Consider the following 26,941-nt stretch of genomic DNA (forward strand, 5'->3'; position numbering starts at 1 on the left):
CTTTTCAGGTTATAGCTCCCATCCAAACTTAGTTTTGAAGAGCAGCTAGATTAAAATTTTTGGTTAAGAGAGATATTAAAAAGTAGCCAAGTTTTTCCATTGTTTGTGAACAGCCCGGGTTGCAGAGAGAACAAACCTGTAGACAGAGAGAGAGAGAGAGAGAGAGAGAGAGAGAGAGAGAGAGAAAGCAGTCCAATAGAGAAGAAAGGAGACTGGCAATTGAGGAAAATAGAATCGTCTCCCAAATGGCCAGAATTAACTTGGCCCATCTCAGCTCAAATCACAATAATAACCCCTTTTAGTAAATAAAAGATAAACTGACAAATCTACCTCTACTTAAGTTATAACAGTAAAGACAAAGTCCATTCCCAAGCAACCACATAAATATAAATGAAAGAATGAAAAAACAGTCCGGCCACTCCTAATGCTCCCCCTCAAGCTGGGGTGTGTATTTCTATAATTCCATCTTGGTCTATTTGGGAAGAAAGAAATAACAGAATCTTTCAAGGGAGTGAAAGATCCAAGGAACAAGTGATTGACAGCATAACTATTAAGATTATACATTGGCTGAAAACACATGAGTTATTCCGAAACTACTCGATTGAGGACACTCTTAGAGGCTGGTCTGTAGTGGCAATTCTTCAACCATAAAGAATGTTATTCAGCAGCAAGGGGCCCTTTCAGCACAATGAAGAGTCAAGTTGAATTTTGAAGGAAGCTCCTTAAGTAACCGGGTCCCTCTGGATTTGGGGGATCTTTTAGAGATGGTGAGGGTAGACTCATTGCACTATTTTATGGACCAATAGGTATGGGTGACTCACTAGGAGCTGAGGTATTGGCTTTACTTCAAGGCCTGAGGCTGGCTAAGGAATGGGGACTGCAAAACATTAAGGTTGAAGGAAATTCTAAGTTGCAAGTAGGCTGCATGCAAACAAACGGCCAGGGGTTTGGAATTATAGACAGCAAATGAGGGAAATTTTTCGCTTCGCAAGGGAAGTGGGGGCAATCTTCAAATGGTCCAGGAGATCAGCCAAGCTGATACTTTGGCAAAGCAGAAAACCCATAGGAACATTCTTTTTTGGGCTGTGTTGTAGTCATTGAGCTGAACTAAGGGGTCAACACTCCTTATGGGTGATTGACAATTGTACTCCTTTATCTAATGTTTTAATGAAAGTTTACTGCTTAACATACATACGTACACACACACACACACACACACACATATATATATATATATATAATCCCCTGATGTGCTCAGCTTGCATAATGCTTTAGTGAATTAGTCAACAAGTTGATCTTCTTAACTTGATAATTGATATAATGGGTATGTATCCACATTATGTGTTTCATCATCTCACCAAACAATTTTGTATACTATGTAATAATATACTATTATATTCTTAACTTTTTGAGATTGTATTTATAAAAAAGACATTATTAACCAAAAAAATCATTATTTTTGTGTTTATATACTAATTTCTTTTTATTACTTTCTTATTTGTTAGGGTTTAACCAACACAGACATTGATAACTGCTGTATTGAACCCCCAAAAGACTTCAAAACCTGAACCAATAAGGAAGAACTTAAAATTTTGTCTAAACAACAAATTTTTTTCTTCCACCTTTTCTTTTCTTCTTTTCCTATAACAAAAATAGGGGTTCAGCCTCTATATTTTTTTAATTTTCTTTTCTTTTTCCTTTTCTTCTCATGAATATGTTGATTTTCTAGATTTCAACATTAAGTTTATACTTTTCTTATGAAAATTATGGATAGTTATTAAGAAAATATGGTTATGGAACCAAGGGAACTACCCTAGGATATATATTTTGACTTAAAAAAATCCATCGCCTTGGTGCCATGAAAACTATGATTTGAGGCTATATGTATGGCTGCTCGATTATCAGAATAGGTATGCATTGGTGATGAAACTGAGAATCCTATCTCTTGGAGTAGATGTTTCACCCACATTAGCTCACATATAGTGTGACTCATTGCCTGATACTCAAAATTAGTGTAACTTTTTTTTGATAGATAATGGTAACTTTCTTTAAATTTGGATAATATTTAAAAGATACACAGGTCAACCCCTTAAATTAGGGATTCCAACCCCCCAAAAGATTTACTATTACAATTCAGCCCAGAATAATTCTCCCCTGTTTGCCCCTTGTTTGGCTAAACAGTTAGTCATACCATTTGCTGACCTTCCAACCTATCTAACCAGCAGGTTCAGAGCACCAATCTTTCTTGAAAGGCTTGCAATCTCCCTCATGCTCTGTCTGAGTCCAAATCCCCATAGTACCTGTTTGCAGCCACCCTATCATCATTTTCAAGTCCCCCTCCACTTCAATTTGTTGAATACCCAACTGTTTTACCAGTCTCAGCCCGGAGCTAATACTTCAGTACTAAGGACTTAGGAGTTGCCCAATCCTATTGGCTCAGAGTACAATGCCATTATCCTTCCCTCTAAATCTCTTCTCAGGCCACCTATGCCCAAATGACCTGGATTGCTAGAGTAGCTTCCATCAAAATTTAGATTATATCTTTAGCTTACTGGAGTCAAATTTCCTGAATCAGTCTTTGAGGATGAAGAATTCACCACTGCAAACCAATTCCATATAATATCATCAAAAGAGAACTCTTTGTACAGCTCCAAAGTCTTTAACCAATGTGCTAAAAGTAGTGTGACTTGATATTAAGCAATGACTTGGTATGTCTTTTCTTACACCATACCATGCCAATTTTGACCTTTACCTTCTCTTTATAAAGCTCTCAGTCAGCACCCAGTGGATCCTAGCTAGTGCAATAATTGGTCTTCAACATGACTAAGCATATAAACCATTAATGCTTCCCACAATTGGGGTTACAACACATGGAAAACACTCTAGCTAGGAGAAACCAGCTACTAGGTATGAAGTTCCAATAAGATATCTGGAACCCCTTGGAGATAGAACACAGATGTTGACCTCTCCATCAGCAGCACAAGTAAGCAAGAGAAATATCATCTCTCTGGAGGTGGATGTATCACCAACTAGAGGTCAACCCACAAGGTCTAAACAGTAAGGGTCCCAGTTATAAGAATCTTGTTAAAATTATGAGCAAGGCAAACCAGTATTTTAAGAACCAGACTGGAGACAGTTGAACCAGTTGATGACTTGAAATGACCAGTAGCATGCCCTTGGTCAAAAGCTCATATGTAGCCATGCTAATTCGTGCTACACTATATAATTTTTGTTCTTTTAATTTATAATGACACAAAACATGTCTAAAGCACGAATCATAAGATTCTGGTTTCCTATTTGAAATTTAATATTTTCCACATTTTTTTTCCTTGAGCATATCAAGCACATTGCTCAGCGACCTGTGACCAAATACACTCAGCAGCTTAACGTCCAGTCCATGTTCTGGAACACTGGGGACATGGAGTACAATTTAGTACGGAATCTAACATTGAATGGTATGCCACTTGATACTTGACAGATAAAAGACCTTCTAAAGATGGGGACATGGGGTAATCCTTTACTACTCAAACTGGGGACATGGGGTCATCCTTTACTACTCTATAAAGTTTCGCCTTCGGCTTGATATTCTTGCAACACAAAACACCCCATCCCCATCAAGTCTGCATGGCACAAATTTGGTGGGTAATAACATCCAGAATATATCTAAAACCAAGTAAAGCTCAACACATCAGATGTTCTTTCATTTGTTTCAACCATTCCAACCACATTAACTCCAATCTTGTTGAAAACTGAATGAATTTTTTGTGTATTTATTGGGGAGGATTTCCATTTTCCAATGAAAAAAGATTATATACTTTACATGCTTGTGTAAAATATTTGTTGTACCTTATTCCTCAACACCTCCCTTTCCTCCAAGGTCCAATCAGCAGTCATATCAAGAATATTTTGTAGTGAAATCTCATCATACAACAAGCCTACCTGCATGTGATACAGAATCAGGAAATATTGCTTGAATTTAAAAACACTCAATTTTCTCTTGTAATTAGGCTCAAAAAATTAACATATCATAATCTTTGGCCCAAGAAACATCAGAAGATTTGGGACCATATGAGAGGAAACATCCTGATAAATAGGTGTTGTAATTCTAAATTAACAATTAACATCTAAAACATGGAAATGGCATGTGTCCCTGCTTATGTTGAGTGTTTCTCAGGGAACATTCAAAACAAATTAGTTAGTATACATGGATTTATTTATTTATTCATCCCGGTTGTCATCTCATGCTCTAGTTAGAAGGATATTGAGTTATATTTATTTCATCTGCCTCAATATATGAGTAGCAAATCATGAACAACCACATAAAGAGATTGAAAAAGATCAAATACCCAAAATGCCGGCAATGCACATAACCTCCTCCATGGTCCCCCATCAGCACCCCTCATTTCCAAGTATCTCTTTAGCCTGACCTGAATCGAAAGAGGACCATATAGCTTATTTGATCTATTGTTTTTGGAAAGACAATGGTATTTTAATCAAGAATTCCACTTCAAGTGAATTTAAGAAACCTCAGTAAAAATTGTAGTTAGGTGATTCTCCCAATCATTGAGAGTTGGCAATTCCCCTGGTATAGAAGGCAGTTTTCCTGCCATAAAGTCCTGAAAATAAACAATAAAGAATAATGTCTCAAGTAAACTGCTAATGTGATGGCAAGGAATATAGAACACAACTAAAGAAAGAAGTTTGCAAGCAATTACATGACAAATTATAAGGATAGATACAAACCCTGAAAGACATTCCAGTACAGTCAATATATCTCTTATTTCGATACACAAAATACATAGGAACATCAAGAGCATATTCCACATACTGCTCAAACCTGCAAAACGAAGGAGAAAAAGATCAATTACATCTCATTAAAAAGAAAGAGCATGCCTTACAAAAAAAACAAAAAAAAAGTTCAGCTTTTTGCTTGTAGATGACATCTTAAAAAATGAGTAGGATAACTGAGATAGAAGATCACACCAATTCATTACTTTATATATAAAGAAGAAAATGTTCCAACAGGGAAGTAAGATTCAAATTTCCAACATGCTCAACTAAACCGAGCCACATCTCAACTATTAGGGATTTTGGCCAAGTGAATCATGTTCTGCAATTCCACTCTATTCAATGACACGACTCCATAAAATCAGAAGTTATCAAGTATTTTCTCACCATTTCAAACAGCCTTTTTAGCATAGCCATCCACCTTTTAGATGCTTCAACTCCCACATAATAATCCCTTCTACTTAGTGCATCTGTTGATATTCCATTCACATTGCAGAGAACACTGATGTGGTCCCCACTGTGTTCGTAGGACAGCAGTATTTGTTTCAGTTAGAGTAGTGTCAGTTTGAGTCAGTTTGCTAATTCAGATGTTATTTATTTCAGTTTTATTTACTTTCTTTATTATGTAAGTACCAAGGGCAGATGTGTCCTTTCATCATGTACTAAACGTAAACCTATAAATATTAAGAGTGGCGGCGGAAGATCTGTTAGAATCTGTCCCTCCTTTCAGCAACTTGTGTTCTCTTGCTTCTCTTCTATTCTCTCCCTTTTCTCTCATCTTCTTTTCTGTTTTACAAACCTAAAACCTTTTAGGATTCAAGACTGATTACAGTCTTGATCTTCTACTTGGTATCAGAGCCTATCTAGGGCTTCTCATGTGTATCTAGTCCAGCCGATCACATGAGAACTAGCTAGGGCTGGAAGCCTTGAAGAAGTTTTTCGGCGGCTGAATCTTGGAGATTACCAGGAAAGGTTCGCAGCAGTTGAAGACTTGCCACAGCCTGCAGAGAGTTGGTAATCAGGAAGAGGCAGCGAAGGCTAGGGTTCAAGTAACCCTAGAAGACAGTACACCGAAGGCAGGTAATCAGTAAGTAAGTTTGTTTCTTTACTGATTTTTAGAGATTGCAATCAGCCGAGATAGGTTGGACCTATCTAGAAAGAGGGGACGAACCCTCCTCTTCAAAGGGGATTAGTTTTTAGGGTTTCACAGTGCCCTATGAAAAGTCCTACTGGTGTGGACTGCTTGGAGAGTGCAGCTGAACACTTTAGTGATTTCAGATCACTAATTTTCTTCAAACCTACAGTTGAAACCCTATTTTTGCTCTCACAGTAGTGGGCCCCACAGTAGTGGTTTCAGAGAACAACATCTCAGATTGATAGGCGATTGATTTCAGATCAGTTTCAGATCGGTTTTGTGTTGGTATTTCTGATCGGATCAGATCAGTTTCAGATCAGATCAGTTTCGGATCAGCTTTCAGACTTACTTCATTGACTCTGTTTTCTGGTATAATTGCTCTAACAGTTTGTAGCCACTGAATCTTGATCAAAGATGGAGTTCAAGGGTCAGGGAGATAGTAGTTTTGGAAACCACAGTTATGGTAATGTATCTGAAACCGGGTTTCAGATTACAACTATGAGATTTGATGGGTCAAATTATTTGGAGTGGGCACAATCAGCCATGATGGCTATTGAAGGAAGGGGAAAACTGGGTTACCTCTTGGGAGATGTGAAAGAACCTTCCAAGGAGGACCCAATATACACCAAGTGGGTTCAAGAGAACTATTTAGTTATGGCATGGCTGTGTAATTCCATGCAGCCACATATCAGCCGAAATTACTTGTGGGCAAAGACAGCCAAAGAAATATGAGATGTTGTGAAAGAAACCTATTCCCAACCCCTCAATGTTGCCAGAGCCTATGAACTGAAGTGTGAGGTGAACAGCCTTAAACAAGGAGAGAAGCCAGTTTCTGTCTACTTCTCTACCTTGAAATCCTTGTGGCATGAGATTGACCATCTGGAGACCCTTGAGTGGGAGAGTCCCAAAGATACACAGACTCACAGAAAACAAGTTGAGACGAATAGGGTATTTGAGTTTCTGGCTGGTTTGAATTCAAAATATGACATTGTGCGACAACAAATATTGACAAGAGATAGTGTGACCCTTTCTCAAGCATACTCCTTGGTGCATAGTGAAGAGACCAGGAGGAAAGTTATGATGCAGCCTCAGCCTTCTTTCCCAGCCTTGACAGCTATTAAACCCAAGCCAGGGGGTGACTCAGAAAGGGACCGGAAAAAGGAAGATAAACGGGATCTGGTATGTGAACATTGCAAGAAACCCAAGCACACAAAAAATACTTGTTGGAAGCTACATCCTCATTTGGTCCCAGCAAAACTGAGAAATAAGAAGGGTAATGCTCATATGGCAGTGAACACTGATTCAACATCCTCATCAGGTACATCCCTGGAGACTTTAGCTACTGTTCGGGCTGCCCTCATACAGTTGGAAAAGGAAGTTGGAAGTTCAGCTCAGCCATCCCAGTCCCCATCAGCTCCTGCTACATCTGCATTTGCACATTCAAGTACTCGAGCCTCAGCTTACCATGCTTTAGCTTCAGGTAATACTGATCACTACTGGGTAATAGATTCAGGTGCATCTGACCATATGACTAGCTTGCCATCTTTGTTTACTTCTTATCACTTGTCCTCTGGCCGAGATAGAGTATCCATTGCTGATGGCTCTCTTGTTCCCATTTCGGGCAAGGGGGACATCAAGTTATCGGACACTATCTCTTTATCTTCTGTTTTGCATGTTCCTAAGCTTGATACCAACCTCCTTTCAATTAGTAGTATTACCAAACACATGAACTATTCAGTAACCTTTTTCCCTGACCGATGTGTTTTTTAGGATTTGGAGACGAGGAAGGTGATTGGAACTGGCCGTGAGACGAACGGGATCTATCTGCTTGGGGAGAGTACCCGACGGGAAGAGTCAGTGGATAAGAAGTCTTTTGTTTCCCAGTTTGTGAGTTCGGTTATGCTTTGGCATAACCAATTAGGTCATTTGTCTTTTAAGTCTTTGAAGAGTCTGTTTCCTGCTTTATTTAAGTCTGTTGAGCTATCAGAGTTGAGGTGTGAGAGTTGTGAGCTTGCCAAACATTGTAGAACCTCTTATCCTAGGGTTTCTCCTCACCTTCTTTGAGGAGACACCCTACTATCCTAGGGTTTCTCCTCAGGGGAAGAGCAGTAAAAGTGGGGTTGTTTTGAGTTTCTTTCCTCAGGGGGAGAGCAGTGAGAGTGGAAGTGGGGCTGTTTTGAGCAGTGAGAGTGGAAGTGGGGCTGTTTTGAGCAGTGAGAGTGGAAGTGGGGCTGTTCATTTACCTATTCCACTGGGTAATGAAGGATGTAGTGGTGAGGGTGGTCAGAGGGAGCCGGAGATGAGAGTCTATCACAGGCGATGCAGGCAGGTTGATCCTAGTCTTCGGCAATCCCGGCCAGATCCAGTTCCTTCTGCGGCTCCAGATCCAGAGCCTACTGAGATACCTCTCGCTGTTGCCACTTCCCCTCCTGTGGATGACCTTGATCTCCCTATTGTCATTCGCAAAGGAAAACGACATTGCACCACTTCTACAGCTCACAGCATCTCACAGTTCCTATCATATGATCGTCTATCACCATCTTACCGGTCCTATCTCACTTCCATTGTCGATGTCCCTATTCCAAGAACAGTGCAAGAAGTCTTATCGGTTCCAAAATGGAAAGATACAATGCAAGTCGAAATGGATACCCTGTTGAAGAATAATACCTAGACACTGGTTAACCCACCAAAAGGAAAGAAACCGTGGGGATGCAGATGGGTATTCACTATGAAGCATAATAATTGAAAGATACAAGGCCCGACTGGTTGCAAAGGGATTCACTCAGACTTATGGTATAAACTACTTGGAGGCCTTTGCCCCAGTAGCCAAGATGACCACCATTCGAGTTTTGTTATCCCTTGCAGCAAATCATTCTTGGCCCCTGTTTCAGATGGATGTTAAAAAGGCCTTTCTGAATGGAGACTTACAAGAAGAGGTTTACATGCAGTTGCCTCCTGAATTCTATGATACAGAGACAGGTAAGAAGGTTTGCCGACTGAACAAGGCATTGTATGGTTTGAAGCAGTCACCTAGAGCCTGGTTTGATAGGTTCAGATTAGACCTTGGAAGGTTTGGTTATGTACAGGCCCAATCAGATCATACACTATTCATCAAAGGATGGAGTCCTCTCTGACACTACTAGCAGTATATGTAGATGATATTGTGGCGACAAGAAATGACAGTCATGAGATTGAGTATCTCAAGCAGCTCCTTCATCAAGAGTTTGAGGTAAAAAATCTTGGTGCACTACGGTATTTTTTGGGTATTGAGGTTGCTAGATCCAAGCAGGGGATTTTTATCTCTCAGAGAAAATATGTTCTAGATCTGTTGGCGGAAACTGGAAAGCTGGGTGTTAAGTCGGCCGATACACCCATCGAACAAAATCACAAGATTAGTGCAGAGGGTGGGGACCCTCTTGAAGACAAAGTTATGTTCCAACGGTTGGTTGGAAAGCTTCTATATCTCTGTCTCACTCGGCCAGATATCAGCTATGCAGTTAGTGTTGTCAGCCAGTACATGCACTCCCCTAGAACTTCTCATCTTCTTGCGACAGAACGAATATTAGCATACTTGAAGAGATGCCCGGGTAGAGGTATATTACTCAAGAACAATAATCACATGAGGGTGGAAGTCTATACAGATGCTGATTGGGCTGGGAGTGTTGATGACAGAATGTCTACCTCTGGATATTGTGCCCTTGTGGGAGGTAACCTTGTCTCTTGGAGGAGTAAGAAGCAGAGTGTTGTTTCCCGCTCCAGTGTTGAAGCAGAATACAGGTCAAGGGCTAATGGAGTGGCTGAAATCTTATGGCTGAGGTCACTACTTGAAGAGTTGGGTATTGACTATGAAAAGCCCTTAATGTTGTATTGTGATAATCAGGCAGCTATTAATATAGCCCACAACCCAATGCAGCATGACAGAACTAAACATATCGAAGTTGATCGACATTTTGTGCGAGAAAGAGTTATATCACAAGAAGTGTGTTTTCCGTACATCACATCCAATATGCAGCTCGCGGATCTCCTCACCAAGGCTGTACCGAGGAAGAAGTTAGAGACAGACCTATCCAAGTTGGGCATGATAGATATCTACTCCCAACTTGAGGGGGAGTGTAGAGAACACTGATGTGGGCCCCACTGCAGTGGTCCCCACTGTGTTCGTAGGACAGCAGTATTTGTTTCAGTTATAGAGTGTCAGTTTGAGTCAGTTTGCTAATTCAGCTGTTATTTATTTCAGTTTTATTTACTTTCTTTATTATGTAAGTACCAAGGGCAGATGTGTCCTTTCATCATGTACTAAACATAAACCTATAAATATTAAGAGAGTGGTGGCGGCAGATCTGTTAGAATCTGTCCCTCCTTTCAGCAACTTGTGTTCTCTTGCCTCTCTTCTATTCTCTCCCTTTTCTCTCATCTTCTTTTCTGTTTTACAAACCTAAAACATTTTAGGATTCAAGACTGATTACAGTCTTGATCTTCTACTCACATTAATGAACATATACCTAAAACCTATTAATGCTACTTTAGTTCTCCATGTATCACTTGTTTTCTTTTTTTTTCTTTTTTTTTTTTATTCTTAGGCTCTTAGCTTTCCCACTAGTCCATTGCAACATCAATAGATAAGCCATCTTAGTTGACTGTCACTGATCTGTTAATGCTTACTGTCAGTTCAGGGCTCAACCAGAAAGCAGCTGACCGAACTGAACCAAAGGTTGGGAGAGGTATGAGAAGTTTGCAAACTCAACCAAACCCAAGACTAGATCAAGATTGTTCAAAAGCAGAAAATATAGAAAGAGTACAAATAATAGCAACAACTCCAAGGAAAAAAATGACACCCCAGGCTGACCACTTAGCCCCCAATCAATGCTTTGAAACTTATAATTGTATCCTTAATTGTGGAGAAGGTTGAATCCAATTGAATTGCTAATCATAAGATTATTAATATTATTTAATAATTTTTTTCAAAAAAGTTAAAATTATATACATTAAAGACTTAAACATGGGTTGAAATGACCAGGAAAAAGTGACCCGTTGCAAGTATTCTATCAGAGAAGAGGAAGGACATTGGTATCTTAAGACAAAATATAATGTTTAGTATTGACATGACAAGAAGTTAACATTACTTTTGTTTTCCTTTTACTTTCTTGATCAACAGAACAAAATTCTTACCCAAATGAGTCATCAAAAACAAAAGGAAGCATGCCAGTGCGATTGTTATCAGTGTCAGTCCAAATGTGGCTGTCAGACAATGCCAAAAGATTAATAGACAATATCTACAGAACATATTACAGAATTGTTCACAACAAATAAAGAAGCTAATAGATACAAAACCTTCTCATGCTGAGATAACCATTTGGTTTTCCTTCAGTAAAAGGTGAATTTGCAAAAACTGCTGTGGCAATCTGTTTCAAATGCTATAGTTGTTAAATGATATGAAACAAGGGAAGTTTCAGTGAGATTATAACAGTTCAAGTTTCTCACAGGTTGCAGAGCAAGACCAGCACGAAATTTCCTGATCATGTCTGACTCAGAACTGAAGTCCAGATTAACCTAGAAAAAGGAGAAACTTTCATCCATTAGTTTCTTGACTAATTAAAAAAGGTCCTATCACAACATCTCAACAGTAACTAAATCCTCACCAATCAAAAGAAAAAAAAAATCATGAAAATGGATGGATATCTTCCAATGAAATTGTGAAAATATAAGACTTCACAGAACATCTGAAAGGAAGCATTTAAAATTCCAGGTTGGAAAAAACTGATCACCATTCACCATGCATGTGATAGTTATCTCACCTGAACAGTACATGTCCTAAACATCATATCAAGTCCCAGAGAGCCAACTTTGGGCATGTATTTCCTCATAATCTCATACCTTCCCTGAGCCAAAATATTTTGTCAAAACGAAACAAATAAAAGAAGTTAATCCGAGAGAGTATAAGTAAAATAAATAAATAAATGAAATAATAACACTAATTCAATGTTTTATACCCAGACCAAACTATCCAATTAGATGAATGAACTAGAGAGTAAGGTTCCTCTGATGGTTGTGGGCATTGATCAAAACCAGATTATACTACTGAACCAGCATACTCAACTGGTCTTGCAGCCAGTTGAAATACATCCAATTTTTTTTTCAGCAATGGGACAACATTCTATTGAGGAGAGAAGAACAAGAGATACAAGCCAAGGACTGACCTGAGTAAGTGTGCGGTAATTATACACACACAAAAACAAAGAGACAGAGAGAATAAAAGTATACTTTGCTCAAGAAAATGGCTTAATCAGGGGAAAAAAAGAACAAAGGAAAACACACTCTATCCTTGGGGTATTTCCCTTATTGCCGTAACTTCTAAAAAAAACAAATGTGTTAATATGAATGTTTTCCCATGACATAAAAGCAAGTGGGCATGCAAAATAATACCTTTGGCATTATAGGTATATCTTTCAGCCCCCATTTGGGCTGGAAACCAATCCCTAAAAACCCAATTCCCAACTCCTCTGCAACAGCTTTTACCTGTTGAACAGTAGAATATAGAAATAATGAATAGAAGTTCAAACAATATAGGGCATTTTCCTTGGAAATTTGAAGATCAATAGAAATATATTTCCATTAATCAAAGAAAAAAAAACAAGGAAAAGTACAAAAAAAAATCCATAGGACATTTTCCTGAGAAAGAACAGAATATCATCTGAATTGTGTTTCTCAACAAAAAAAAAAAAAGTTCTAATTCAATCTAAGTAAATTGGGAAAGGGCAAAAGAAATGCTAGACGGGTGGACTCTCTTCGATTTTTCATCTACTTTGCCCTTTAGGGCCATTTTCTCTACCTATGAATGAACCTAGGACCTTAGGTTAGTTCACAATGTCAGATGCTAAGCAAGATGAGAACACCAAGCAACCAGCTACGTCATACCGAATATTAGCACTTATGACAAAGAAATGCAACAGCTGAAGAATATTTAATTGCACATGTAGTTTATTAAATTTAACGTCTGTGATTACATTTCTTAAGGGAAAAGAAAATGAGTATGAAGTATCCATGAGTATTAACTATCCACAGAAACACCATTTCTTCTTTTAATTATAAAGGAAAATAACCAAACTGAACACTCAAATCACCACAAACCACTTAATGGAAACATCAAACAATAAGTTGAAAGAAACACAGGGCCTGTTTTATCATCAGTATGGAGAAATCGATGGCAAATAAAATAATTGAGACATACCTGATAAAGGTGTGAATTAACTTCTGCACAGGTTTGATGTAATGTTTCAAGGGGTGCACCACTAAGCTCAAATTGACCACCAGGCTCCAGTGATATGCTTTGCTTCCCCTGTTCACCATAAAAAAGAAAAACCTAATTTCTTAGTGTAGAGAACACTGATGTGGGCTCCACAGCAGTGGTCCCCACTGTGTTCGTAGGACAGCATGTGTAATTATTTGTTTCAGTCATAGTAGTGTCAGTTGGGGTCAGTTTGTTATTTCAGTTTTTATTTACTTTATTTGTCATGTAAGTACTAAGGGCAGATCTGTCCTTTTCTCTATGTACTGAACATAACCTATAAATACTAAGAGAGTAGCGGCGGCAGATGTGTTAGAATCTGTCCCTCCTTCCAAACCCTTGTGTTCTGCTGTTTCTCTTCTCTTCCTTCTCCTTCCTCTCACTTTTCTTTTGATTTTCTTAACCTAAAATCTATTAGGGTTCAAGACTGATTGCAGTCTTGATCTTCTACTTGGTATCAGAGCCTATCTAGGGCTTCTCATGTGTGTCTAGTCCAGCCGACCACATGAGGACCAGCTAGGGCTGGAAGCTTATGAAGAAGTATTCATCGGTTGATTCTTGGAGATTACCAGGAGAGTTTCGCAGCTGTTGAGGACTTGTTGCGGCTTGCAGAGAGTTGGTAATCAGGAAGAAGCAGCGAAGGCTAGGGTTCAGGTAACCCTGGAAGGCAGTGAACAGCATTCTTTAAGTAAGTTTTATTTAGTTTCCAGAGACTGCTATCAATCGAGATAGGTTGGACCTATCTAGAAGGAGAGGCCGAACTGCTTTAAGGTTTTTCTCTCTAATCTAGGGTTTGACTGTTGGACCGAACCCTCTTTATCTTCTCTCAGAGGTGATCAGTTTTAGGGTTTCATATTGACCCCACGACAGGTCCTAACTGTACAGACTGCTTGGAAAGTGCGGCTGAGCACTTATTTCAGACCTACGATCGTAACCCTAATTCTGCTCCTGCATCTCAGATTGCTCTCTAAGCTGGTTGCAGACCTATTTTTGGCTTCGAGCTCTTCTAGGGGATAAAAAAACTTGACAGACTGCTTGGTACTGTGATTGCCGATTGATTTCAGATCAGATTTGTATTGGTTTCATGCATATACTGTGATTGCCAATTGGTTTCAGATCAGGCCTGCACTAGTTCATGCATATACCGTGATTACAGATTGGTTTCATATCAGACCTGCATTGATTTCATACTGTTTTCTGGTTGTGATCGACTGTCCAAGTGCAATTTTCTGGTGTAATGGCTCTAACAGTTTGTAGCTACTGATTCTTGACCAAAGATGGAGTTTAAAAATCAGGGAAAAAGTAGTTTTGGGAACAGTAGTTATGGTAGTGTATCTGAAACTGGGTTTCAGATTACAACTGTAAGATTTGATGGGTCAAATTACTTGGAGTGGGCTCAATCAGCCATGATGGCTATTGGGGGAAGGGAAAAAATGGGTTACCTCTTGGGAGATGTGAAAGAACCTTCCAAGGAGGACCCAACGTACACCAAGTGGGTTCAAGGGAACTATTTGGTTATGGCATGGCTGTGTAATTCTATGCAGCCACATATCAGCCGAAATTACTTGTGGACAAAGACAACCAAGGAGATATGGGATGTTGTGAAAGAAACCTATTCCCAACCCCTTAATGTTGCCAGAGCCTATGAACTGAAGTGTGAGGTGAATAGCCTTAAACAAGGAGAAAAGCCAGTTTCTGTCTACTTCTCTACCATGAAGTCTTTGTGGCATGAGATTGACCATCTAGAGACCCTTGAGTGGAAGAGTCCCAAAGATGCACAGACTCACAGAAAGCAAGTCGAGACAAATAGGGTGTTTGAGTTTCTGGATGGCTTGAATTCAGAATATGACATTGTGCAGCAACAGATACTAACCAGAGATAGTGTGACCCTCTCTCAAGCATACTCATTGGTGCATAGTGAAGAGACCAAGAGGAAAGTCATGATGCAGCCTCAGCCCCCTTCCCCAGCCCTGACAGTTGTTAAACCTAAGTCAAGGGGTGAACCAGAAAGGGACCGGAAGAAGGAAGATAAACGGGACCAGGTATGTGAACATTGCAAGAAACCCAAGCACACAAAAGATACTTGTTGGAAGCTACATCCTCATTTGGTCCCAGCAAAACTGAGAAATAAGAAGGGTAATGCTCATGTGGCTATGAACACTGATTCAGCATCCTCATCAGGCACATCCCTAGAGACCTTAGCCGCGGTTTGGGCTGCCCCCTCATACAGTTGGAAAAGGAAGTTCGGAGTTCAGCTCAGCCATCTCAGTCACCATCAGCTCCTGCCACATCTGCGTTTGCACATTCAGGTACTCGAGCCTCAGCTTACCATGCTTCAGCTCCAGGTAATACTGACCACTGTTGGACAATAGATTCAGGTGCATCCAACCATATGACTAGCTTGCCATCATTGTTCACTTCTTATCACTTGTCCTCTGGCCGAGATAGAGCATCCATTGTTGATGGCTCTCTTGTTCCCATTTCAGGCAAGGGTGACATCAAGTTATCGGATACTATCTCTTTATCTTCTGTTTTGCATGTTCCTAAGCTTGATACTAACCTACTTTCAGTCAGTAGTATTACCAAACATATGAACTGTTCAGTAACTTTTTTCCCTGACCGATGTGTTTTTTAGGGCTTGGAGATGAGGAAGGTGATTGGTACTGGCCGTGAGACGAATGGGATCTATCTGCTTGGAGAGAGTTCTCGTTAGGTGGAGTCAGTGGATAAGAAGTCTTTTGTTTCTCAGTCTGTGAGTCCGGTTATGCTTTGGCATAATCGATTAGGCCATTTGCCTTTCAGGTCCTTGAAGAGTTTGTTTCTTGCTTTATTTGAGTCTGTTGAGTTATCAAAGTTGAGGTGTGAGAGTTGTGAGTTTGCCAAACATTGTAGAACTTCTTATTCTTTGAGTAATAAAATGAGTAATTCTTCTTTTGATACTGTGCATACTGATGTTTGGGGGCCATATCACATCTCTTCTATGGGTGGGCACAGATACTTTATACTGTTTGTTGATGACCATAGCCGCTTTTCTTGGGTCTATCTTATGCGTTCTCAGGATGAGGTTCCTACTATGACCCAAAACATCCATCAGATGATTCTCACTCAATTTGGGGCCAAAATCAAAGTCCTTAGATCTGATAATGCAAAGGAATACTTTGCTAAGCCATTGACCTCCTACCTTCTCAGCCATGGAGTTATTCACCGGAGCACTTGCCCTCATACACCGCAACAGAACGGCGTTGCCGAAAGGAAGAATAGGCACATCTTGGAGGTGGCTAGAAGCATTATGTTTACCTCCAATGTACCTATTCGCTTCGGGGGTGATGTTATCCTCACGGCAGTATATCTCATTAATCGGGTTCCTTCTCGGGTTCTTGATATGAAAACCCCTTTTTCCCTTTTATACCCAGACGAGGATTTGTTCATTGTTCCCCTTAAAACCTTTGGTTGTACCTGTTTCGTTCAGCTTCTCGGGCCTCATCATTTCAAGTTTGAACCTAAGGCCTCCAAATGCATTTTCCTCAGTTATGCACAAACTCAAAAGGGTTATTGCTACTATGATCCGGTTTCAGGGAAAAGGTTTGTCTCCATGGATGTCACCTTCTTTGAGGAGACACCCTATTATCCTAGGGTTTCTCCTCAGGGGGAGAGTAGTGAGAGTGGGATTTTGAGTCTCTTTCCTCAGGGGGAGCGCAGTGGGAGTGGGGTTGTTCCTTTACCTATTCCACTAGGTGATGAAGGTTGTAGTGGTGAGGGTGGTCAGAGGGATCAGGAGTTGAGAGTCTATCACAGGCGATGTAGGCAAGTTGATCCTAGTCATCGGCAGTCCCGGCCAATTCTAGTTCCTTCTGCGGCTCTAGATCCAGAGCCTATTGAGACACCTTCCATTGTTGCCACTTATTCTATGATTGCCTATCTCCCTCTTACCAGTCCTATCTCACTTCCATTGCCAATGACCCTATTCCAAGAACAATGCAAGAAGCCTTATCAGTTCCAGAATAGAAAGATTGCAATGCAAGTCGAAATGGATGCCCTATTGAAGAATAATACTTGGGCACTGGTTGACCTACCAAAAGGAAAGAAACCGGTTGGATGTAGATGAGTATTCACTGTGAAGCATAATGTTGATGGCTCTATTGAAAGGTACAAAGCCCGGCGCAAAGGGATTCACCCAGACTTATGGTATAAACTACTTGGAGACCTTTGCCCCAGTAGCTAAGATGACCACCATTCGAGTTCTATTATCCCTTGCAGCAAATCATTCTTGGCCCTTGTTCCAGATGGATGTTAAAAATGCCTTTCTGAATGGAGACTTACATGAAGAAGTCTACACGCAGTTGCCTCCTAGATTCTATGATACAGAGAAAGGTAAGAAGGTTTGCCGACTGAACAAGGCATTGTATGCTTTGAAGTAGTCACCTAGAGTCTGGTTTGATAGGTTCAGATTAGCCCTTGGAAAGTTCAGTTATGTATAGGCCCAGTCAGATCATACACTGGTCATCAAGAGGGTGGAGTCCTCTCTGACACTACTTGCAGTATATGTTGATGATATTGTGGTGACAGGAAATGATCTTGGTGCACTACGGTATTTCTTGGGTATTGAGGTTGCTAGATCTAAACAGGGGATTTTTATCTCCCAGAGAAAATATGTTCTAGATCTGTTGGCGGAAACTGGAAAGTTAGGTGTTAAGCCTGCTGATACACCCATTGAACAGAATCACAAGATTAGTGCAGAGGGCAGGGAGCCTCTTGAAGACAAAGTTATGTTCCAACGGTTGGTTGGAAAGCTCCTATATCTCTGCATCAGTCGGCCAGATATCAGTTGTGCAGTTAGTGTTGTTAGCCAGTACATGCATTCCCCTACAACTTCTCATCTCCTTGCGGTAGAGAGAATATTAGCATACTTGAAGAGATGCCCGGGTAGAGGTATATTACTCAAGAACAATAATCACATGAGGGTGGAAGTCTATACAGATGCCGATTGGGCTGGGAGTGTTGATGACAGAATGTCTACCTCTGGATATTGTGCCCTTGTGGGAGGTAACCCTGTCTCTTGGAGGAGTAAGAAGTAGAGTGTTGTTTCCCGCTCTAGTGTTGAAGCGGAATACAAGTCAATGGCTAACGGAGTGGTTGAAATCTTATGGCTGAGACCACTACTTGAAGAGTTAGGTATTGACTATGAAAAGCTCTTGATGTTGTATTGTGATAATCAGACAGCTATTAATATAGCCCACAACCCAGTGCAGCATGACAGAACTAAACATATCGAAGTTGATCGACATTTTGTGCGAGAGAGGGCCACATCACAAGAAGTGTGTCTCCTGTATATCACATCTAATATGCAGCTCGCGGATATCCTCACCAAGGCTATACTAAGGAAGAAGTTAGAGGCAGACCTATCCAAGTTGGGAATGATAAATATCTACTCCCAACTTGAGGGGGAGTGTAAAGAACACTGGTGTGGGCCCCACAGCAGTGGTCCCCACTGTGTTCGTAGGACAGCATGTGTAATTATTTGTTTCAGTCATAGTAGTGTCAGTTGGGGTCAATTTGTTATTTCAGTTTTTATTTACTTTATTTGTCATGTAAGTACTAAGGGCAGATCTGTCATTTTCTCTATGTACTGAACATAACCTATAAATACTAAGAGAGTGGCGGCGGCAGATGTGTTAGAATCTGTCCCTCCTTTCAAACCCTTGTGTTCTCCTGTTTCTCTTGTCTTCCTTCTCCTTCCTCTCACTTTTCTTTTGATTTTCTTAACCTAAAATCTATTAGGGTTCAAGACTGATTGCAGTCTTGATCTTCTACTCTTAGTAATTATTCTTTTCAAGACAATGCATCAACCAACAAACAGGCAATCAAGTTACATGATCTGCCCAATTGAAACTTTAAACCTATTTCATATGCTAACTCAAAAAAGTATGGGACAAATCAGAAGCATTATTAGTCCTCAAAACTATGAATTCCAACTCTTGAAAAGTGAGAATTAATGAAAAGGTTTGAGAAAAGACATTGAATACTGACAATAGAAGAGGAAGTGCTTTCACCTGCTTAAGTCCAATAATGTTGTCTCCTTCCATTATTTTATCCCAGTCAAATCTCTCAGCAAGACCATTGAGCAAGTCCTTTATTTGTTCATATTTTATAGGATGTAAAGTTCCAATCTCAAAACCAAACTTTTCATGTTCTGTACCTATCCTGCCAAAACAAACCATCCAAGTTAAAGATTTAACAGAAGCAAAACATAAATGTCTCATCATAGTTATCAAGGCGGTGAGGTGACACTTGGTGGCAGGGCACCACCTTGTCACTTAAAGGCTAAGAACTCCAACATTGCAATCAAACTCAAATCCATTGTCTAGTATTAGAGAATAGACCTCAGAACTACAGTGATCCCTTTCCTTCCATTGGTAAATCAAATTCAGTACCTTGCAGTAGTTCTTTTAGAGAGGCTTATTGGAAAAGTTGCTCTGGTAGACCTCTATTGGGAGCCATGAATCCTTTGATTATAAACATGGTTTTATTCTCTTCTATGGTCAGTTGCAGATCCAAGACTTTTGAACAGTGGGGGCAGGCATTATCATAGCATCAACTTTAGTCAATAACATTTTAGTAATTAAAACAAAAAATTGAGATTAAGATATTTTCACTCATACATTTTAAGAAAAATAGATACATCTCACTGTGAAGAGACTTGGTACATCATATTAGGATAGCCCTTGTTGTACAGTAACATTTTATTAATTCAAAGCTGATTTAGAATTGTAATTTTGTACAACATCCCATGGAGAGGTGTGAGCTGCAGCCCTTCCTAGAAGATTACAAGTAAACTAGGAATAAATTACAGAAATCACAGCTGAGCCCAAAACAATTCTTCCCTATTTACCCCCTTGCTTGGTTAACACACCAGCATAGCATTTGCTGATCTCCCCAACCACTGTATAGAAACCAACATATTCCTTGTCAAACAAGCATTTGCTGATCTCCCCACCCACTGTATAGAAACCAACATATTCCTAGTCAACCAATTAAATTTCTTCATTTCATTCTTGTAGCACCATATAGCATCATCAGGATTTTTTCAACCATCCCACCACCACCTTGGAATCCCCTTCAATTATCAAATGCTCCACCCCCAATTGGTAATGCAAATTGCACCCCTTGTACAGAAGCTAATAGCTCTGCCCTAATAGAATCTCCAAATCCTAAAGGACCTAAGTAAAGCAGAACAATCTCTCCAATCTCATTCCTCAAAACAGCCCCCATTCCAGATAACCCTGGGTTACCCAAGCTACTTCCATCAAAGTTCAGCTTCAGTCAGCCTTCAACAGAGGAGACCACCTTGTAACTATCTTGTTCTTAAAGGAAGAACACCTCACTACTGCTGACCAGTTTCTCCAAAAGTCGATATGAGAATTGATGAAAATTTTCCAAAGTCTTCAGCCAACGTATTGCCCTATGCAACACACAGCTTTATTGTTTTATTTTTCCTTTATTTTCTTTCAGCCCCATAAGGGCACTTTTGTAAATATTCTAATATGTTCTCTTTAATATACAAGAGGCCTTTTGGGGTGGGTCAACTGATTTACTCGACACCCCTAAAACTGTTTCTTCTTGCTCATACTAGGATTTGACATGGTATCAAAGCAGGTCCTACAAACCTGTTCTGTTCAGCATGACGTTTCCTGGATTTTTCTGGAAAATCGCAGTTAGAATCAAAGATTCCTTTCTTTCTCTCTATCAGCTGCACCAATCAACTTGAAACTCCAGATTCTGTGTCACCCAGGTCAGTTTTAAGTATTTCTACAGTTGGTTTGTGGATTGGATTAGATTTGAATGGTGTTCTGCTCTCTTCCTTTGTTGACAGTCCAGTAAACCTGTATTTCTTGGACTGTCACCAGTTAATACCTTTGTCTGGGTCGTTGTCTAATTGAGTTTTGATCTCTTGGGTGTTATTGGGCAATTTGTATCACTGTTACTCAGATTGAATCTGATTTGGTTGGGTGGTAGCCCTGTTTTGTTCTTATTTTGGCTTTGAATTTATAGTTGTTACTCTTCCGGACTGTGGTATTTCATTAGGATGGCTGAAAAGGCTGATGTTATCCCTGTGAAATTTGATGGGACAAATTACAGCATGTGGAAATTCCACTTCGATTTCTTTGTTGAGGGAAAAGGCTTGGAAAGTTATCTGAATGACAGTTACTAAACCAGATGAATATGAATCCAAAGCTTACCAGCAATTGAAGCTCGATAATGGAAAGCTGGTGTCTTTAGATACCGGGTTCTATAGAGACCCATATTTCTCTACCTATGCAAAGAATGCGAACAGCCTATGAAATGTATGCCTATCTAAAGAAAGTTTACCATCAGTCAAATATGTCTAGACAATTTCAGATCGAATATGAAATATTTTCTTGTTGTCAAGGAGACAAAAAGATACAAGAGTATTATGCCGGATATTTAGACTTATGGGCAGAGTACGAATTAGTACATATGAACCCTTCGAATCCTCCTAAGTGTGTTCAACATCTTTAGAAACATTTTGAAAAATGAAAGATGAATCAATTTCTCATGAGGCTTAGACCTGAGTATGAAATAGTTAGGTCTAATATTTTGAGTAGGGGACTAGGGGGAACTCTTCCAAATTTAGATTCAATAATGGGGGAACTTCTGAGGGAAGAAACTAGACTCTTGACAGCTAGTATACTGGATAGAAAAGTAGTAGATTTTGGAACTGACACTACCCTCATAGCACACGGAAATAAGAAACAAACTACAAAAGATTTCTCCAAGACTCAATGCTATAAATGTAAAGGATTCCACCACGTTGCATCTCATTGTAAGAAGAAGAACATTTGTGCATACTGCAAACAACATGGTCACATTATCCCAGACTGTCCTATTCAACCACCTAAGAATGCTCAAAGGAAAGGTCAGCCCTATGCATATCAGGAAACAAAGGGCCAGTCTTCTGAGGTCACTTAGGCCAAGGGTAACTCTTCTATTAGAGGTGATTCCTTTGTAATCAATAGATGTAGACAATTCGGCAATTGATATTATCTACTATTTCTTCTGTCTTTTTTGCTATTGCCTTCACATGGTAAGTTCTCTGGTTATTGCTCCTCCCCTTCACATGTTTGGATTATTGATTATGGAGCTACTACTCATATGACAAGAATCTATCCTAATCAGCCAAACCAACTTACTGAGACACACTATAAACACATTGTTACTACCAATGGTGAAAAATTAAACATCATTCGTAGTAATAATTTGTCCCTTAAGCTTTCACCCACTAAGTCCTTCCCTCTTCCAAAGACCATTTTAGTTCCTAACCTTACTATTAATCTAGTCCATTTTAGTCAACTTGTTGACGAGGGTAAAGTTCTTACTTTTTCTCATGATCATTGTTTGATCCAGGACCAATACACTAGGAAGGTGAAAGGGAAGGGGTGTAGGTTGGGCCGCCTGCTTGCATTGGAGTTCAAAAGTCTCAACCAGCAGCATCCTCGACATATCTTAGTTCATCTACATCTAGTTCTTTTTTAAGTCAAAGAAATAATGCTTGGGACATATGGCATAAACAATTGGGTCATCCATATACTGAAAAGCTAAAGTTTTTGTTTGATTCCAGTTTGATTAACCATAAAATTCCTTCCATTCATAATTTTGATGTGCCTTGTACTTCTTGTTGCTTAAGTAAAGTCATGTTCTACCATTTTACCACACTTCTGAGCATGCCACTTCACCCTTTGAGATTATACACAATGATGTTTGGACGGCTTCTATTCCTTCTCGTTTGGGATACAAGTATTTTAAATTGTTTATTGATGATTGCACCAAATGCATGCAGATCTACTTTCTATGGCAGAAATCAAAGTGTTTCCTACATTCAAGTTGTTTCTCACCATGGTTCGAGTTTGTTTCAAGTCAAATGTGAGTATTCTCTGCTCAGATTCAGGAGGCGAATACACAGACAGAGATCTTCAGGCTTACTTGCGAAGTTGTGGGTCCAGTCACAACTACTGGCGACAATTCTGGTTGTCTATCACGTCTAGAGTACACTCTATGAATAGATGAATAGGCTCCTCTATCACGTCTAGAGTACAACTTGTGGGGTCTTATTTATTTCACTATGACCTAACCTAATATTTCTCATGATGTTCAAGTTGTAAGTCAGTTTGTCTCTCTGCTCCTTGTCAACCTCACTTGACTGCGGTTCATCAGTTCATTCGTTATGTTCGTGGCACAATTACTCGGGGTCTCTTCTCCTCCTCTTCACCCATACAGTTGAAAGCGTATGCAAATGCTGACTAGAATAGGTGGTGTGTTTCTAGGTGATTCTCTGCTCTCTTGGAAATGCAAGAAGCAACAGATTGGTTCCAAATCTTCTACTAAAGCAAAGTATGGGGCAATGTCTTCTATGTGTAGTGAACTAGTCTGGCTACAATCTTTATTTATGGATCTTGGTGCTCCCATTCCTACACCCATTCCCCTTTATGCGAATAATACTAGTACCATCAAGATTGCATAAAATCCTATGTTTCATAATAGTACTAAGCATATTGAAGTAGATTGTCACTTTATTAGAGACATGTTTCTTGTTGAGTATATTACTCTTCCTCATGTAGCCTCCAATATGCAGATTGTTGACATCTTCAGTCTTCACAAAGGCTATGTCTCGTCCCCAACATCTCTTCCTCGTAGGCAAACTGATACTCATACCCACACATCAATTTGAGGGGGAGCGTTAAGAGACTTGATACATCATATTAGGATAGCCCTTGTTGTACATTATATATATCAACTTTATTGTTTTATTTTTTCCCTTATTTTCTTTCAACCCCATAAGGGCACTTTTGTAAATATTCTAATGAGTTCTCTTTAATATACAAGAGGCCTATTAGGGTAGGGTCAACTAATTTACTCAACACACCTAAAACTGTTTCTTTTCTGTCCTAGATTTTTCTAAAAAGAAAACATTGTTCCTAACACAACAACAGTTAGGACAATTTTGCATAGAAAGCTAGGGGCTGTAATTTGCAAAATGCAAAGAGGGAGATCCCTCAAGTGTGTTTCGTCCTTCAAGAATGTTAGAGTGAACAGAGATAGAAGGGAAGTGCTCTACCTAGTTCGACCCCACCCCCAATTTCCTCCTCCACAATCCAGCAACTTGCTCCAAGCTAGGGGTGTTAGTGGACTGAGTTTGGGTTAGACTCGTCCGAAACAAAATCAATTTGAATGGGTTGGACGGTTCAATAAGACATATCGAATTGGATTAGTCCAGACTGAACGGTCCAAAGTGTTTATTGGATGGAGATGGATTGGACATAGTTCATTTATAATGAATTTATATTGTACTAGGTTGGGTTAAACCAATATCCAATCCATTGACAGATGATAAAAGTAGAGGGGCCAACGGATTGGGTTTGGATTGGATCCAATCCGAATTAAAACCACTTTGAACAAGTTGGACAATCCAATAAGACGTATTGAATTGGACTGGTCTAGACATATTGGTCCAAAGTATTTATTGGATTGGATTGGACCTAGCCCATCTGTAATGGACTCATATTAGACCAGGTCAGGTTGGACTAATATCCAGGCCATTGGCACCCTTACTCCAAGCCTCCAACCCTAAACTTGAAAAGAGAATAGATGGTCAAAATGAGGAGGGTATAAGAGTTACTTCACTTCTCACCATTTCAGTTTTAGATTTTAAGTAGGCCTTGGGACATGGGTGTCATTATTTGACCCCTCACTCATTACGAAAAATAAATAAATAAATTGACCCCCTGTTATTTTATTTGAGTGGGGGCAATTGTGAAAAAATTAAACTTTTTCATATAATATAATTTTTTTTTAAGTATCAATGGGGGCAATTGCCCAAACTCATATACATAGATCTGCCTATGTCTATGGTGACCTACAAAACCTTTTGATTCTATTGTAGTCACATGGAAGGAGATACAGATTGAAAGCTTTGGAAATTGAACACAAAAAAACTGCCCCTCCCCTTCTGCAGTACCTCACACATTAGTATAGATCATGTGAGATGTAATCAGTGTCGTGATACAGTGATCCAAAACCAAAGAAAGAATGGTCTAAAGAGAATGTGGTTTCTGTTTTCTATTTTCTTGGCAAACAAGATGTGGTTTGAAAGGTGATACTGATAATGACAGTTCAAAAATATTCAATGCAAAATTACAAACTAGCCGACTAGAAGAAGCATCTGAGAGCTATTCAAACCCTAACGAAGAGAAAATAACAGGATTGATTGACCTTAGATACCCAATAAATACTAAGCCGAATATGTTTTTCTTTTGTTTTAACTGAGTGATAAATCAGCTAATGATATATTTATAAAATTTAATCGCCAACTCTTATCGGATCCTTACTGCAACTATTTGGATTCGGCAAAAGCAACATGCTTGAAGTAAAATAGATTGCCAAGAGAGATCATTATAGTCTACTGGCATGTACCTCCAATTCTCCTTCGCCTTACAACCAGAGGCAAGGTATCCTGCAAGGTCCTTTTTAGTCAACGGTTCTGTAACAATTACAGCATCATCTGTAGGGGGGCTTGCAGCAACAATTGTCCGATATCTACGTTTGCCCCTCAAACCATCCAAATGCGAAATTCGTGGCACTTTCTCGGCACTCCATAACAAGGAAGAAGAACCAGTCCAGCCTGCCTTCATTTTATATGCTTTACCCCTCGAGACAATCCTATCTCCCATGTTGCCGGCGACATTATGTTCAGAACGAATGTAGCTGGATGGACTTGGCTGGGAAATAAGCGCCATCATGTGTCCCTACAAATTCATGCATACAACAACACACATACCGCTTAGCAGAAGGCGAAATTCAGCCACCACTCGTCAATTCAGATACTTGTTTGTACCATTTTAAACGTTGAGACCAATAAAAAGATGAATTGTTTTTCAGTTCCAGAACTACACAATCACGTCCCTTAACCAACAACATTTGTAATCAAAATCTCGAACTACGCTTGAGAGAGAGAGAGAGAGAGAGAGTGACCTGGCTTTGAGTGTCGAGTGATAGAATCTAGGGGGATTTCTGATAGAAGGAGCTTGCTTGCTCGCCTGCTCACTCTTGCCCGATCTCTGGGGATTGAAGAAGTTGTAGATGACAGAATGAAAGAAAGAAAGAAAGCCAGAGAACGCAAGTAGTAGCTCTATTGAAGCCAAAAAAGAAAGGAAGGACGGCTGCTGCTGAACGCTAGATCAAAAAAGTACCGAATAAATAGCACCGCCGGACTAATATTCTCTTTCTTTTTCGTGATCCCAGCACTTTCAGGGCACAAAAACTCAAAAAGGCGAGCTCGCTTTAAGACTACAGGATAAAGATAATGTGTATCAACACCCCGTTTGATCCAAGGGAGTGTCGCTCTTGAGATGTCACTTTCCAGCATTAGATTAGAATCGAGATTACGGATTTGACAATCTCCCCCACCCCACCACCACCTGCCATAAACATGTTGGTTGTTGGATTCTGATACCAACCCAACAGTAATAAGTTATAGCATCGAAATGCTGAGGTGTTGGGCATATACAGATCGTTTGTCACTCTCACAGAATCACAGTCTCACCGGAAAGGTCTAGGTCTACAATTACATAGCCCAAAGATCAGGGCCCCGTTATGCCGGTCCTAACTGGACCGTCAATTTTCGGTCCCGTTCCTAGAGCCTCGAGACCGTTCCAAAACAT

The 26,941-nt window shown here is 39.8% G+C and overlaps 1 protein-coding gene across 2 annotated transcripts in view; it reads right to left on the bottom strand.

Annotated features, from left to right (window-relative positions):
- Window positions 1-26,600, bottom strand: part of LOC148848635 (glutamate--cysteine ligase, chloroplastic-like) — a 28,460-nt gene extending 1,860 nt beyond the window's left edge. For both annotated transcript variants that reach the window (XR_016100760.1, XM_088949784.1), the window contains exons 1-13: window positions 26,253-26,600; window positions 25,695-26,026; window positions 19,259-19,409; window positions 13,152-13,259; window positions 12,347-12,439; window positions 11,719-11,802; window positions 11,405-11,473; window positions 11,255-11,325; window positions 11,093-11,161; window positions 4,744-4,837; window positions 4,527-4,616; window positions 4,347-4,427; window positions 3,847-3,939 (exon numbers count right to left, since the gene is read on the bottom strand). Coding sequence is in view for 1 of the 2 variants with exons in the window: in XM_088949784.1 (XP_088805910.1) it covers window positions 3,847-3,939; window positions 4,347-4,427; window positions 4,527-4,616; window positions 4,744-4,837; window positions 11,093-11,161; window positions 11,255-11,325; window positions 11,405-11,473; window positions 11,719-11,802; window positions 12,347-12,439; window positions 13,152-13,259; window positions 19,259-19,409; window positions 25,695-26,020 (1,329 nt within the window). In the remaining variant the exon portion in view is untranslated. The remainder of the gene's footprint in view (window positions 1-3,846; window positions 3,940-4,346; window positions 4,428-4,526; window positions 4,617-4,743; window positions 4,838-11,092; window positions 11,162-11,254; window positions 11,326-11,404; window positions 11,474-11,718; window positions 11,803-12,346; window positions 12,440-13,151; window positions 13,260-19,258; window positions 19,410-25,694; window positions 26,027-26,252) is intronic.
- Window positions 26,601-26,941: the final 341 nt, after the last annotated feature.

Source organism: Nelumbo lutea, chromosome 6 (assembly GCF_056320005.1).
Source record: "Nelumbo lutea isolate HS-2025 chromosome 6, American lotus-T2T, whole genome shotgun sequence".
Taxonomy (NCBI): Eukaryota; Viridiplantae; Streptophyta; class Magnoliopsida; order Proteales; family Nelumbonaceae; genus Nelumbo; species Nelumbo lutea.